This window comes from Larus michahellis, chromosome 4, assembly GCF_964199755.1.
Source record: "Larus michahellis chromosome 4, bLarMic1.1, whole genome shotgun sequence".
Lineage (NCBI taxonomy): Eukaryota > Metazoa > Chordata > Aves > Charadriiformes > Laridae > Larus > Larus michahellis.
Window position 1 is genome coordinate 41,712,543 of NC_133899.1, and position 15,399 is coordinate 41,727,941.

The 15,399-nt window shown below is 40.9% G+C and overlaps 1 protein-coding gene across 2 annotated transcripts in view; it reads right to left on the reverse strand.

Annotated features, from left to right (window-relative positions):
• Positions 1–15,399, reverse strand: part of PELI2 (pellino E3 ubiquitin protein ligase family member 2) — a 77,256-nt gene that overhangs the window by 9,764 nt on the left and 52,093 nt on the right. For both annotated transcript variants that reach the window (XM_074584227.1, XM_074584228.1), the window contains exon 3: positions 4,454–4,555. In XM_074584227.1, the coding sequence (XP_074440328.1) occupies positions 4,454–4,555 (102 nt within the window). The remainder of the gene's footprint in view (positions 1–4,453; positions 4,556–15,399) is intronic.

Here is a 15,399-nt window from a genome sequence, read left to right on the forward strand (position 1 = left end):
CCAGAGCATCTCCAAAGGAGGTTGTGAAGTTATTTTCTTAAAGTGATCCAGCAGGAGAAGTTTGCCAGGTGACTGAGCAGGATACGAGTAAGCAGGGAAGATAAAAGCACCCATGTTTGCATCGTCTCCAGCTTTCAAGAAGCAAGAACATTCCAGGTTAGTGCTTTCAGTAACGTTTTCAAAACATTCTTAAAAGAGTACGCTTACTTGTAAGTAACTCTTCATGGTAATCTTCACAAAAAAATCTAGTAGAAGAACAGGGGGTAGAACTACTCCTATATGAAACTTCATCATGCATGCATTGAATACACATATAACCTGCATGGTTAACAAACGATGCGTGTCTGCATGGGGGGTGGGTAGAGTACATGTATGGTGATTTAAACCACTTATTAACTGTTATATGCATGAAAATATTGTCATTTTATTACCGAAGATGTCAAGAAAATTGGTATTTACACAGCCTGGATGCTGCTCTTCAATGCCTTCTGGAATCTTCTTACCACCCTTTGTATAGTACCTTCACATTTTCCATATGTGCCTCACTTCTGATAAACATCTACTCATGCTTCTTGGTTATAAGCTTGGAAAGCATAAACAAAGAAGCTGTTGTGGGTCTGCAGTCTTCAAACTTTTGTTTCTGGAAAAATTGCACAATACAAGTCACCAACACAACTCTTCTCACGTTTTCCTTCAAAGAAAAGGACTGACTAAAGACTCAAAGTGGAATAAGGAAAAAGGTGACAGCTTTTTGGTCAACTGTGGATCTCCCTCACACTTTCACAGGAAATCAGCTCTAGCCCAACGGATTCAGACCTCACAGGTTAGAAATGGTACCCTGGCCAAGAAAAAGCAAGAACACTGTTCTCTCTTTTCCCTATTTCAGGTCCCAGTGACTAAGGTGGTACTAACCACCACCATTCCAAGCTTATCCCACTCCTTACTATGGTTTCCTTAGTGAAGTCATGCAGTGCTACTAGCCCATTTTACAGAGGGGAAGATTGAGATTAAAAAAAACCAACCAAAACCCCCAAAAAACCAACTAAGTGATTTGCCCAAGATAATACATGTTATCAGCAGCCAAGAAGGGGTCTCAAGCCTCAAGGTAATCCTGTAGTCCAGGCATTATCCTTCCCTTTTCAGCTTCCTCATCTTTGCCAGTGTTCTACAAAAGCCAGGAAGACACACTTGAAACAAAACCAGCAAACTCCAAGGACTGTCTATCCAAGTGATGCTTGATCAGCAGTAAGGTTTTACTCCATGCATCAATAAAGACAACATGGAATTTGCCATCATGTTCACAGATCTGCACAACACAAGGCCTCAAGTAACTTTTCCTCTGACTTCCTACAATAAGATTACTGAGAATAATTAAAACTTAATGGCTTATCTAAATAATGGAAGCCTCTTCAGCAGCTACGTGGCATTTCTTCAGCAGCAAAATACTGCCAGAGTCTAACAGACTTTCCTTTTCCCTTTCTCACAGCTGTCAGCCCCTCTAGGCCAGTGCTTACAGTGCAATTCTCAGAAGGCAGCTACAGAGAGCGGAAACACAAACCAGGACACAGTGCTCGAGGTGAAGTTGAGAGCAAGTCACAGCATGACAGTCTACACATCTCAAGACAGAAGAAACAGACTGCACTGAAAAGAGAAATTTTAGCAATACAGAAGCTTTAACCCTGACACATCAGCCCTTTCAGGGGACACCAGAAGGACTGAGCCACTCTACCAACACAAGATTCAGCTCAAAAAGTTTTATTGTTATTAAGATTGGATAGTTTGACCTGTTACAAGCCAAACCAGTCATGTAACAACAGATGTGTGACAGATAATTGCCTGAACTAAGCAGCCTCTGACAGGTGAACTAGTACATGGGCCAAAATTAGGGCTTTTATGACATTTCACCAACCATCTGAGAGCTGCTGGAAGGAGAAAGCATGATCTATGCTTGTCAAGTGGCAGTAAGAGATGTGCACTCCGGTGCCAGCCACGGAAGCTCAGTAGGTCTCTGGGTCAGGCAGGGCAGCCCAGGCTTTCTCAGGGCACTGGGTAGTGCAAATTTTTCCTCTACTGCGCATCAGTGAATCTCAAAGGGGAGCAGAGGAAGATGCATTGTTACCTGGGCTACGCTATGCTTAATCAGCTCATTGCTCAGAGCCAAAACCCTGGTTTAGATCCAAAGCATCCTTAATTAGCTCCCTTAACCTACTGCCTTAGACAAGGGTCACTTGAACTGCGGTCTGTGGAGCACTGCTTTGCCTATGCTGTATCTCCTCACCTGGGGCTGCTAGATTTCATTAGAGCAACAGCTAAGCACCTCAACCTACCTAATTCTTCATCAATATGCCCCCCCAAGAAAAAGCTGTAACCACCGCTAGGACATTATGCAATCAAGAAAAGAGCTGTCTATACAATATGGCCAGAAAAGCAGCTGTTCTGCAACTCTTCTTTATTCATTTTTTGCTATATACAAGTGGAAAAATTCCAGCTTTCAAAAATGGTTTTTCAAAATTTACATACAGAAAAAGTTTCACTCAAGGCACAAAAGCATCTGGCAGAGATAAACAAGTATCACACTGTAACCCAAAAGGATGGGTTACATTTTTTCTTTTACTAGTTAACATAGAAAAACCTATTTCAGTTCACTCTTGCTGTGTGACCCTTTTCTAACTACCTGTTCATGCAGCACCACATGAACAAGACTGGTTTTTATCAATCCCTATTTGGGCCTAGTTGTTCCAAAGTCACAATAGGAAAATTTTTTATATACAGCAAAAAACAGAAGCCACATGAAGGAAAAACACTTTCATATTGACAGAGCCATTTCCTCTTCTGTCAACAATGCTCAACTGCTGACCCTTCTAAATATGAATGACTGAATGAGGAGAGATAATTCATGATAAGATGCTTTAATTACAGAGGTCACTGACAAGACAGACCTGATTAGTCTGGATTGGAAGAGGTTGTGGGTGTTTGTTTTCCTCTGAGCTTGAGGTTTAAGTTTGTACAGAATTAAAAATAAGCGCTGCACAAGAAAATAACTTAGGTTACCAGAATGTTAGATAATGCAGAAAAACACAAATGCATATATGGGAGAGTGAAAATATGTTGGATAGAAGGTAGCTTAGAGAAACTCAGCACAGTTCCCTACACCATTTGATATATTTGCATACCCTTCACGTACAGTTTTCTTTATGATTCCATTACCAGTCTCTCTCCTTTAGTGCACAGCTCCCACATTCTCCTCCCTACCTTTGCTTTTACCTTACTCCTTCCCCATTCCATGTCCTACTCCTATATCCACTTCCTTTTTATTCCAGCTACGTGATGAACTGGAGGGTGAGGGGGTGTATTCTTGTGCTTATTCATGAATCCAAACACAGCACACATTTCTTTCTAGTACTACTAGTACAGTTGCTACACTGTCCTTGTAGAAAAAGCAGAGTACGGTAAAAGCAGTAGGGATACTAACAGATACTGGTGTTGGTTTGATGAGAGCAGAGGATGCAAAATTTCAAATGCTCCCATATTAATACAACTAGATTCAACCATAAAAGTTCCACGGATCACAGAGAATACCCAGAAGAATAAAATCATAGAATCGTCTAGCTTGGAAGGGACCTTTAAGATCATCAAGTCCAACCATAAACCTACCACTGACAAAACCGCCACTAAACCATGTCCCTCAGCACCACGTCTACCTGTCTTCTAAATACCTCCAGGGATGGCGATTCCACCACTTCCCTGGGCAGCCTGTTCCAATGTTTGATAACCCTTTTCAGTGAAGAAATTTTTCCAATATCCATTCTAAACCTCCCCTGGTGCAACTTGAGGCCATTTCCTCTTATCCTATCACTTCTTATTTGGGAGAAGAGACCAACCCTCACCTCACTACAACCTTATTTCAGGTAGTTGTAGAGAGTGGTAAGGTCTCCCCTCAGCCTCCTTTTCTCCAGAAAAAAAACCATCCCAGCTCCCTCAGCTGCTCCTCTTAAGATTTGTGCTCCAGACCCCTCACCAGATGTGTTGCCCTTCTCTCAAAACACTCCAGCACCTCAATGTCTGTCTTGTAGTGAGGGGCCCAAAACTGGACACAGCACTTGAGGTGGGGTCTCACCAGTGCCAAGTACAGGGGCACGATCACTTCCCTAGTCCTGCTGGCCACACTGTTCCTGATACAGGCCAGGACGCTGTTGGCCTTCTTGGCCGCCTGGGCACACTGCTGGCTCATATTCAGCTGGCAGTCAACCAACATCCCCAGGCCCTTTTCCACCAGGCAGCTTTCCAGCCATTCTTACTCAAGCCTGTAGCGTTGCATGGGGTTAGTGTGACCCAAGTGCAGGACCTGGCACTTGGCCTTGTTGAACCTCATACTATTGGCCTCGGCCCATCAATCCAGATCTGTGGTTCCATACATTGCTTTTAACAATACACATATTGCATAGCGTCTTACCTGAAACATGTCTGTATCTTTATCATGAGTATACTCCACTACAACAGTCTGGTTTCTGGATAATGTGTAGGAGATACTGTGCTGACCTTTACAGCTGATTGCCTGTTGAATAAAAAAAATATGTCTATTTACACACAGCTTTCACATAAATATTATAATCAAATTCATTTCACTATATAAACACCTTTATTAGGATCAGAAAAAGCAGTGTATCATAAGTTTTTATTACAAGGCTGGGTAAACACATACAATAGAATTTTTTTTTTTTTAAATGGAAAACCCCAAGCTGCACTTGTTTGTTTCTAGTTCAGAAGTACCTATCATTTTCATAGTTTAGATTCCAAACACATGGTTTTCTCTCTGAAATTATATTGAATTCCTATCCCTCATAGGAACTTGTATCCCAGCAAAGACTCGGGGTTTAGGATTCTTCCGGTTTTTGTTTGTTTTTTTAAAGCAAGTGAGCAAGACAATTGATTTCCAGTTAAAAGTGCCAGGATTTGAGGGATATCATTACAGTTGAGTAGGTTTTTACTTATATCAGGAAGAGCCTAGCGATTTTTTAGAAATTGTGACAAAGAGCAAGCACTTTCAACCTCATTAAAGGGTACTTCTTACTACCTGTCAAAAGAAACTGAACTCTGTAACTATGGATATAGCATCAAAGATTAAACGGTATTTAAAACAAGACTAGACAAGGACAACTCCACTGTGTCTGACTAAGACTGAATTCTTTACTTGTTAAGACTTCCCAGGTTTACATCTCTAGGTTGTCCTTTTCAAAAAGCCCAGTTATCTTTTTACTAGTCCAGAAACTACTTCAGAGAACAGAACAGAGACATAACTCCAACACAGGAGCAGCCCAAACGCAGAAAGAAAGAGTGAGAATGAGTTTTCCTTGATAAGTAAACACACAGCGCAGTTGCTGCAGCAGAGACCCCCAAGAAGGGGTACGGCAATCCTTCCAGAACCTCTGAGACTCAGCACACAAAATCCTTGTGGCACTGATGATCGTTTCACAAGCTTCAAGACGAACATTCACTTCAAATGATTAAGCGGTGTCAAAGTGTAATTGCAGTAGCTGTACAATGTAAATGCACTAGTAAAAGCTCCAGGACAGGGGGGAACAAGCTGAGAAACTAAATCTGTTGGCTAACAGGGAAACAGATGTAAATACAAGGTCCATATAACTGCACACAATTATGTAAGGTAATGACTATTATGGCTCAGAAAACACTTTGCAGACACTTAAGTATTGAATTAATAGGTTAATTAATGCTTCTTCCCGTTTTCTGCTAAGGGAGGGTAATTTTCTAGAAGAGGGTCCCTCGCTATCTCCATTCCTTCATGCTGCTCTTCACCTACAAAATTCACAGATAGGGATGATTAAACTAAGTAACTAAATATACTCTACTCATCTGTCTGTCATCTCTCACAAAAGTCTAAATGATCCCAAATGATCAATTATTAAAGAAATCATTAAGAAGTCTTACTGAATGTTGGAGGTACTAAAAACACCTATGTGCATACGAAAAGCCTACTAAGGTTTAGTAAAAGTATTTGATACAGAATTATTGAAAAAAACGTAACAGAATATTTCTTTTTTGTAAGCCTCATGCATTTATAGCAACAGATTAGAGACTACTTTTAGAACATGCCTCTTGCTGAAAGCTCTTAGCAGTGCCAACACCTGGTAAAGATTCAGGCTTAGGTGATAATACCTGGAGACAAAGGACTGGGGCAAGATGACCTTTCCCAGTTTCTTCCCGTACTTTTTTTTTTTTCCTACGATGAAGCTTTTAACAAAACTTCAAGCCATAAAATCTAGTTTCCCTGATTTTGTTCCAACAGCTGTAACAACACCTGAGAAGTGAGGTAAACATAGTTGGTAATCAGCAGTACGCAGATTCTAAGTTTCCCAGTTTAAATTTACAGTGTTCTGTAATAACCATTATGCTGGCACAGAGTTTGTTGCAAGAAAAAACAGCATCTTGAGATGCAATTCAAACAAAGTCACTAACACTTTGTGACCTGCTAGGACACTGAACCACAGGGCCAAACCATGTATCAAGAGCTTCTCAATGTTTGACAACCATCAAGCAGATCTTGAGCCCTGAGCAGGTCTTATTACAGGTCTCAGGTCTTACTGCAATATAAATGAGATATTCAGTGATGAACAAGAGACCCTTACATCCTGAATTTTAAGCATAATACGGCAATAATCAACTTATATTCATATTATCAGATATCATCATTTCAAACATTAGAAAGCAATAGCTTTCACACACAAAATTTTCATTCGTTTCCACAAAATTGTGTTGCAGCTGAGGATACAATGGAAGACAGAATTCCTTAGAATTCCTTCCAGAATTACTTAGTAAGGTCATGTCTTATGCCTGCAGAACTTAGGGCTTAGACACATTAATAATTCCCACTAGGGTGACCAGGGTCAGCATCTCCTCTGAAATATTAGGGTAGAACATAACCTTTTTCTTTCCTGTGCATGTTCCTTTCCCCTTCCAATTCTTCCTCCTCATCTTAGCTCCCCTCCTCTTTGTTTGCCACTATTTAAATCCTGTTATTTTCAGTGTGGAATACCTTATTTAATTTCCTGGAATTGTGTAAGCATTTTTCAAAAAGCTAAGAACATTATAAGAAATGTTTCAACTTGTGTGTTTTCACAGTCTGCTCAGCACCAACAGTTGCTCCAATTCAAAGACATTTTACAGGCATTTTAATTGCTGGTCCCAAAGCAATTGGCCACTTCCAAGTAAAGAAAAAGGTAACAACAGTATTTCAGGAGCTACACAAAACGGAAGAACTATGAACTATTCACAATGACTAAGACAAGTGAAAGGTAAATATCTTAATAAAACAGTATGGTAAGTGGAATACAGTTACAGGCAAAATCATGAAGGATTTTGACAGCTTAAGGAGCTACAGAACCACACCACGAGTCCCAAAAATGTCTGGAGATTGATTCACCCAACCCCCTTGAAATTGGTTTGTAGCAACCAAGATACTGAGGTTGCCTTTCTACTGCTTTTACCATTCAAATTTCTAGACTCTTTTTCTGCCAGTAGGATTTCCCCCCCAAAACCCCTTGCTGCTGTCACATAATTGCACTAGTGTGGTACCTGAAGTTGTGAGAAAAGCGCTGACCCTCGCAAGACATATGGCAGCATCACAAGTTCTAGCAGATGACTTCAGAGTTTCGGGCTGGACACTACCATTTCCACCTTCCAGGTAGGAATTAAAACACAAAAGAACAAGAACTGAGCACCTCTATCTCCTCACCTCCACCCCAAGGCTGCCAAGATCCACCAAAGCAATAGTACTTATTTTCAAAGTTTGTACTCACAAAGTCAACCAAACTTTTGAGCGTGTGGGCCAACTTCACCTTAGTTTGAGAGAGTTTTCTCATAGTTTTTAGGTTCTTAAAAGTTTAATGAAAATCATCAGTTGAACATAGGGGGGAAAAAAACCCTACCAACTAAAATTAGACCCCAACGGAAACAAATGCCGGAAAAACCTTGCTAACACATATAGCCTTATTCTGCCAAACAAATCAGAAACATGTGGCTCCAGACTGGCGATAGCATATGCCATCTCTTGTCCAGCAGGAATGCTGGTGGAGAGATACAGGATAGATTAATTCCGCCGCCTACACAACAGTTTGTTTTATATGGTTAACTGTCTCAAACTGCTGAATTCAAGTTAATTCCCTTTGGAGGAAACAGATAGCAAAGTGGAGACTAACTGACAAAAACCGTGCAGAGGAACAGAGGGAACAAATAACAGCAGCAAGAGATTTTTCCAGAATAATTCCACTGCTAGTGACTCCATGTCCACATTGGGGCTGTGGGATTTTAGGAAGTCCAGATGCCATATGGAAGCAACAAGGGAATCCTGAGGTGCCATATTCCACTTGGCATGAAGGGACACATTTCCCCAGCATCTTTCCAAGGCAGAGCTCGTGTTTGCACAGTAATCCATCCGTCTCTATAGGGCTTTGAAGTTGGAGAACAGCATGCAACAGCTTCAAGCCTCACTATACATTGAGCCAGTTTAACAGGAAGGCTCCTCTCCTCCCCATCACGCAAAGTAAACCCTGCAGCTAACCCCACTGCCTTGGGATTTGTGTTCCAGTGATTTAGGTGCATCAAAACTGCCCTATGTTATCAGAGACTGAAAGGAGCTGCATCTGAAGGCCCACTATCTCACCCCCATGCTAATAAGGCCTGAGCAAGCTTATTTCCTTATTTATATCTTTAAACTTTACTAGTATCTCAAGTTTTCAGTTATATCCTTCCTGCGGTCTGGGGTTACACTTGGCTTTGGTTTTTTCCCTGCTTCCTCACACACTCTTTTAATTCTTGCTCCTTTCTCTCCGTTTTGAGAACAAAACCTCGTTCTAGCACTCTGCACTCACAATCAAAGCAGCAGCTAAAGGCTACGGCTTACAAATCTGTCAGGTCTCAGAGGAACTGAGATCAAATAGAGACTGTTTTCCCAGCAGCAACGCTGTAACTCAGCCAGCCCTTGGAACATCCCAGCCCACCCGAATTCTTTGCTCTCCACTCGTTCCCCTGGTGAGGTAGCTGCTAGCAGTTTTACCACCATTTCAAGAAGTGAGAAAGTAGAATTCCCTCATCCCACATGTAAAAACACTTTGCAGATAAGGGGAATAAGGATACACAAAGGTTTCATTTAAAACCATAGTATTTCTTAGTACTCTCCTCCTTTTGCAAAGATACAGGAAAAAAAAAAAAAGAGGGAACACAAAAAAAAAGATAAATCTCCAGACAAGACATAGGCCCAACGGACTGGCAGCGATGCACAACCACTGCATTTGCAAACATACAGCGTTACGTAGGAGCATGCACTGCACTGAGTGACACCACTTCACTGAGAGTGCCACCTCCCCTCTAACCACTGATAGTGTAAGCGGCTGCTGTCCTGGAAACAAGCAGAAAGGTCAGTACATCTGAAAAACTTTAACTGTTTTCTGTTGTACAATGACAGATTAGTGTCAAACCTTAGTGTCAAACATCTCCAGAAGTGCCCTTATCGACTGGCAAGCCACAAGGAGGCAAAACAACAGCAGACCACCCCTTTTACAGGAGCACACAAAATGCCTGTCAAATAATCCAACTTAAGATGGAATTCTTTTTCAGGAGGCTAACTATACCAGTATTGGATTTATCCAAGCACAACAAGAAACCCCACGTTTTCCTTGCACTCCTTTTTTATGGGCTATTCTTGGAGAGCTCTGAAAGCTCCTGTTTTGCACACAATGATGAACTAGTGTATATTCTTAAAATTTGTCTTCTGTAATAAGACACTGTTTTGACCAACAACAGACACAAGGCTATAGCAAACATTCTGACTTAAGGATCAAACATGAAGAAAGGCTTGCAAAGCACACAGGGGTAATTTGTTGGGGTTTTTTTTTTTTGTTTCCCCAAAATGACACTAATTGTTTTATTACAAGATTCAACATTTATCTACTACACAGACTTTATATCCACCCTCAGCCAGATGTTCCCTATCTAGCAGCATCTTCTGGTGTGCCGCAGCACTCTCCCGCACGCTGACAAAGTTGCTCATTTCCCTTCGTCATCTTCAGCCCGAGAGTTCAAGAACAGGTCAGGAGCTCACGGCATGACTACGTTAACTTAACACTATTAGGTCAAACCTTCTGTATAATGCATGCATCAATGAACTAAAGAAGCAGATCCCCAAATTCTCACAGCCTTTAGGCTGCTGCTCACAAGGCTTGCAGGGAGCAGGTCTAATCCACTTCTAGAAATGGAGATTTTGCCACTTTCCTTTGGTCTGGAAGCAATGTTTCCAAGAAAAGGAAGAAAGAGAGCTCTGCATTTGGAAATCTAAACTTCACAGTTCACTTGTGCCTAGCTAGCTCCCCAAAGATCATGAGAGGGACTTAACGTTACTTTGGTTACCAATTCTTCTCCACTATAGCAGAAGTGGAGGCTAAAATCCATTAACAGAGAGGGGCAGATGTCTCACAGGAAGGGCTGCTCCATTAGAACAGGATTTTTAGTTTAGTTAATTAGGTTGGATTAGGACAATAAAATGATTTATGGGAACACTTTAGTTTTCTTTGTTGGTAGTCAAGCTGACCGACACCACACTGACGTGTTTAAAATTAATGACAGCAGTGGCTTCACGAGTTAAATGCTTTCTTACTTGGCCGCCGGCCTTCGATTTCTTTTATAAAAAGAGAACACAAGCAACACTCAGGGTCATCAAACAAAAGATCTTGCAACTTAAGAGAAAGGAAGCTTCAGCTAGCAAGGAAGGAATCCTTTTAAAGCGAGGAACACATCACATTTCCACTGGATTTTTGGACAGACTGACTGCCAGAGCCAGCAGACATTAGGTTACCATAAGAAAACGCAAAAACAGCTCACGATCATGACACAGTGACATTTTGCCTGCCATCAGAAAGCATGTCCACTTCAGAAGTTTCCCAACAGATTATAACAAATGTCAATTTGTATACCATTAACTAAAGCCTGCTTGCAATTTTACTCTGTCTCAACTTAAACCCAACAGTAATTGACCAGAATTACTGCTTCTGTAACGCTAAATTTCAGTAACACTGAAAATCTACATTGACCTCTGGCTACTGATACAGCTATTATATGTAATTTTCCTCTAGCCTTTTGCAAAGAAAATAAGAGACATTATCATGTAAACCTTATGGTTTTATACGCTTACAGGAGGGGCTGAAATGACTGTTCCAACCTGAATCACAGGCCCAGCTCTTGAACAAGTCTGCATCTGCTTCCTGCACAGCTCCGTACAAGCCCATCCTTCAATGGTCTTCCTTCCTTCCCTTATAAACAAGTGTCTAAATTAGAACTGCAACAACATCTATGCACACATTTTTTGAATATCAATGCTAAGACCTTGTCTGTCTCTAACATTTCAGTTGTCAGCATTCTCTTGACAATGAAACGAGTGCTAGGAAGCGGTCAAAAGAGACCACGAGTCAGCAAATGCAGGTAAAGTAAGAGAATATGCCACCATAAAGAAGTTAATTTTTGCACTTAGTGAGCATTTCTGACAAAAACTTTTAATACACATCCTGATGCTGCAGCTATCTACAGGCAAATTCTTTTTCTTCATTATATGGTAAACTGAATAGAGCAATGCTTGCCTTCTGAAAAACATCCTTTAACTATAAAAAAAAACATTACCAATTCCTTATCAGTTTCAGATAGTTTTCTTCCCTTGTTAAACGATCCAAGCACTAACAGACTGGGGGAAAGTTAAAAATGCACATGTAACAAGCAATTGGACAACAGATACTTGACATTTAAAGAAACAGTTCAACACTATGTGTATATGGCACTGTCTGCGATCCCAGTTACAATAAATGAGTTGATGTACGTAACTTGCAGGCCACGCCTCTTCATCCGCTGAATGCAAATCAACCCCTGAAACTCATGGTACACTGGCTCAGTGCCTATGCAAAAACAATTTCAGCATATACTCCAGTTTGTTTACACTTCAAGCTTTTATGGCTTTCAAAGCATTCACAAGTTTGTTCTCATGTACCCTTTCACGCTGAGCTCGGGGATTTGAGGAGGAGGGGACAGAAGGGACCACACATTTGTCTCTTGCATACATCAAAGCCATCTGCTACAAGTGTACATGTGAGACTGTGAGCTACTACTCAAGCAATTTACCATTTATCAACGCAGTAGGCAGATGTGAAATGATTTGCTCCATTTGCTGGATTTGTGTTGGTGTGTAATTTCAGACAACCAGCCAATACAGCGCACGCCACCCTTTCTCCAGAAGAGGCATCAAATTATGCTATTCTGGTAATTCTTTATTTTGAGTACTGCAACAAGTAAGGAGGCAACAACATAAAAGTATTTCTAGATAAGCTATGGTAAAGCTAGGCTGGGGTTGACAGACTGCACACAAGTAAGTATTCAAAACCCATCTTCAAAAATGCAAAGTGGGTGTTGACTAAACTGCACAGACTAAAGTTAGGTGGCCAAAACCATCATTCTTGCAGTCACTTACTAGACCCAAGTCCTACCTCATACCTAGGACTCCTGACCAGCTCTCGTAAAGCAACCCAAGTTGGTCCACTTCATTCAAAGTATTAAAAGCAGCTCAAAATAGGTGCAGTTTATACTAACAGGCATCGCTATATGACACAGTAGCTCTGGAATTCTTTGTAAATCACAAATATTTGGTGGCTGTGAATCAACACTTTACCTACCTAACTGGTGAATCATTTTCCTCCTAATCTCATCTTTTAGTTTTGCTAACCCTTAAAACCTTTGTTTTCCCTTTCCATTTCCTTCCATCCATGTTCAGTAATGTTCTATTGCAAGTGGTCTTTCATCCATCTTTGAAATCAAGCCTGTAGTTTTCTTTCTTTAGTCAGCTTGCTACATTTCCTCCCCCAAGCGGACTGGAGCTAGAGACAGCTCAGAGGCATAACACAAAGCTGCGGCAGTGTCAGATCATCAGCTACCCACAGCATAAATCATTTACCTCCAAACTCCAGAATGCTCCTCCTTTGGGCAAATTACTGCCTGCACATTGCTGCTGCACTTTCTATTGCAACTGCTCCGGAGTTGCCTGCTGTAGTCTTGTGCTGAGGACACATTTCACCTGCTTTGGAAACCAGGAGACATATATGTTTGTCACTGTCCTGCACTGAGTTTCATTTGTTTGATATGTGACCGTAACTGATTTTTGAACAGTTGTTTCAGACTATCGGTATATTCATATTCCTCCAAATTTTGCAGTTCATGTATTGGTAGGCAACAATAATTTATTCATACTTTACAAAAAAAGAAAAAGCTGTACTACAACTTCTCGTTTACTTCACAAGGTATTTTCTTTGCATTATCTCAGCTGATCACTAAAGAATATATAGACATCCACCCACTGTATTACAGCTTAGAGTTACATGTACCTGTTGATACAGATTACAACCAAACAGTTAAGATACTTTTTGGAAGACACATCTGTTCCTGTTTCAGCTTCAGCCCATCATGCAGTCATAGCACTATCTAGATGAAAAATGCACATGGGCATGAATTTGCAAAGCTTTTTTGCGAAGTATTTTATAGCTGTTTGTGAAAAGGAAGCAACACAGCCCAGAAAAGTAGGACCAAAATGTTGAACGTATTCCTGCCAGGATACTGCTTTGGAACAAGATCTCTTACAATACATAGAGGACCTTAAACACTCAGTATATCTGCAAATGGGGAAGAAGAAGAGATAAGCAGCTGAGCTCTGCTGAGAGCTCCTGATCCTGGACACGCTGCTAGGACTTCAGTAGTACTGAGGCTTACTACCTTTGTACAGTGGAGCTGATTCTCCTCATCTCCCCAGAGTAAAGGTGTCTAAGAAATCTCCTTGTTTAAAAGCAAGAGAAGCTGTAGAGACTAGCAGTCTACTAAAAGAGACTTTGCACAAGAGACAGTTCAGCTACAGTCACTTTAGGGAGAAAGAGACTAAATGGCTGACTGGAAAAAAGCCTACTATACCAAGAGCTGTGTTGAATATGTTGTTTACAGTACTAAGATCACATATGATGTGTGACGTTCTGAAAGCAAAACTTCTGACCTCTTAACTCCTGGCATTAGTTCACTAAGGGTAGCATTTCTTCTGGAAGCCCATAAATTTAAACATGAAGGCATAAACATGATTTTGCCACTGCAGCTGGAGCACATCCCCCAAAACTCTTGATACACCCACAAAAATATCAGTAATTAGAGAAGGATGCAACAGCGTTTGTAGCTGAACATTCTGGTGCCAACAGTCTACAATTCATTTATATACATCAGGAACAAAAGCAGCAGATGCCTGGCTACACTTATGTACTTGGGTATGCCAAGCACACAAAATAGACACAAATTAGAATCCTTAACTAAAAACCAGACAACAAAAAATACAGTGATAAAGTCCCCTCAAGGGCTTCTATCAATACACAGACTGAAAGATTTGTACACTCGGCACATCAGCAGTGAATGCTTCCGTGAATCAAAGCACCCATGAGCACCAATCTAAGCCTGCCTGCCAAAGGAGAACGCACAATAACAGGATGAAAAGCTGCATATCATTCTGGAGCTTCCAGAAACCATAAATCCACTCTGACACAAATCAATTTTATATTAAGACAGCCAAAGACTCTCCAGACAGTTACCTTAACAGACCTGTTAAGCAGCTGCATAAAAAAATCTCAAGAGGAAAAAAAAAGTGAACTTCCTCTTTCCAAAAAGCCATTTAGTGCTCATAGAAAGCAATTACACTTTATAAAGCCCAACAAAGGACAGAAGTTGCTTTCTAGACTTCACACTATAGCTGATAGAAAGCACTCTTCGATAGAAGAAGCCCGAAAGCAATTCTAATTGTTCCAGTTATTTGTACGTATCACCAAGCTCTACTCCTGGTAGAGTTCAGAACATATTCACATTCCTTATACAAAACTTAGTATATTTCAAAATGCACACATTCCGTGTTTGAACTCTGTTTAACTGAGCTACTTAAGTGATTTAAGTCAACAAGATAACACACTAAACAGCAGTGAAAGTGCAATCCTGATTTATGCTGCTGCACAGGAGTTGAAAAATCAACTTGCTAACAAGTGGGAAGCAAGGAACTTTCTTCACTATATGTGCAGTTGCCAAGCTCATTTCAAAACATAAGTGACTGCAAGCTCCTCCAGTGCCGTCTCTGAATCCGTACAGAACTGAAAACAAGTCTGGCTCCGATTCCCAGACTTTTTGGGTTTTTTAAATTATCCAGGGGAAAAAACCAAACTAAAACAAAAAAACCCAGACCATCTCTTCACACAGGAGACGGCACATGTTTGGGAGTACGCAGTAACTAGCACTGCCTCTCCACCTTGCAAATTGAGAAAGACAGTAAGAAGGCAACAA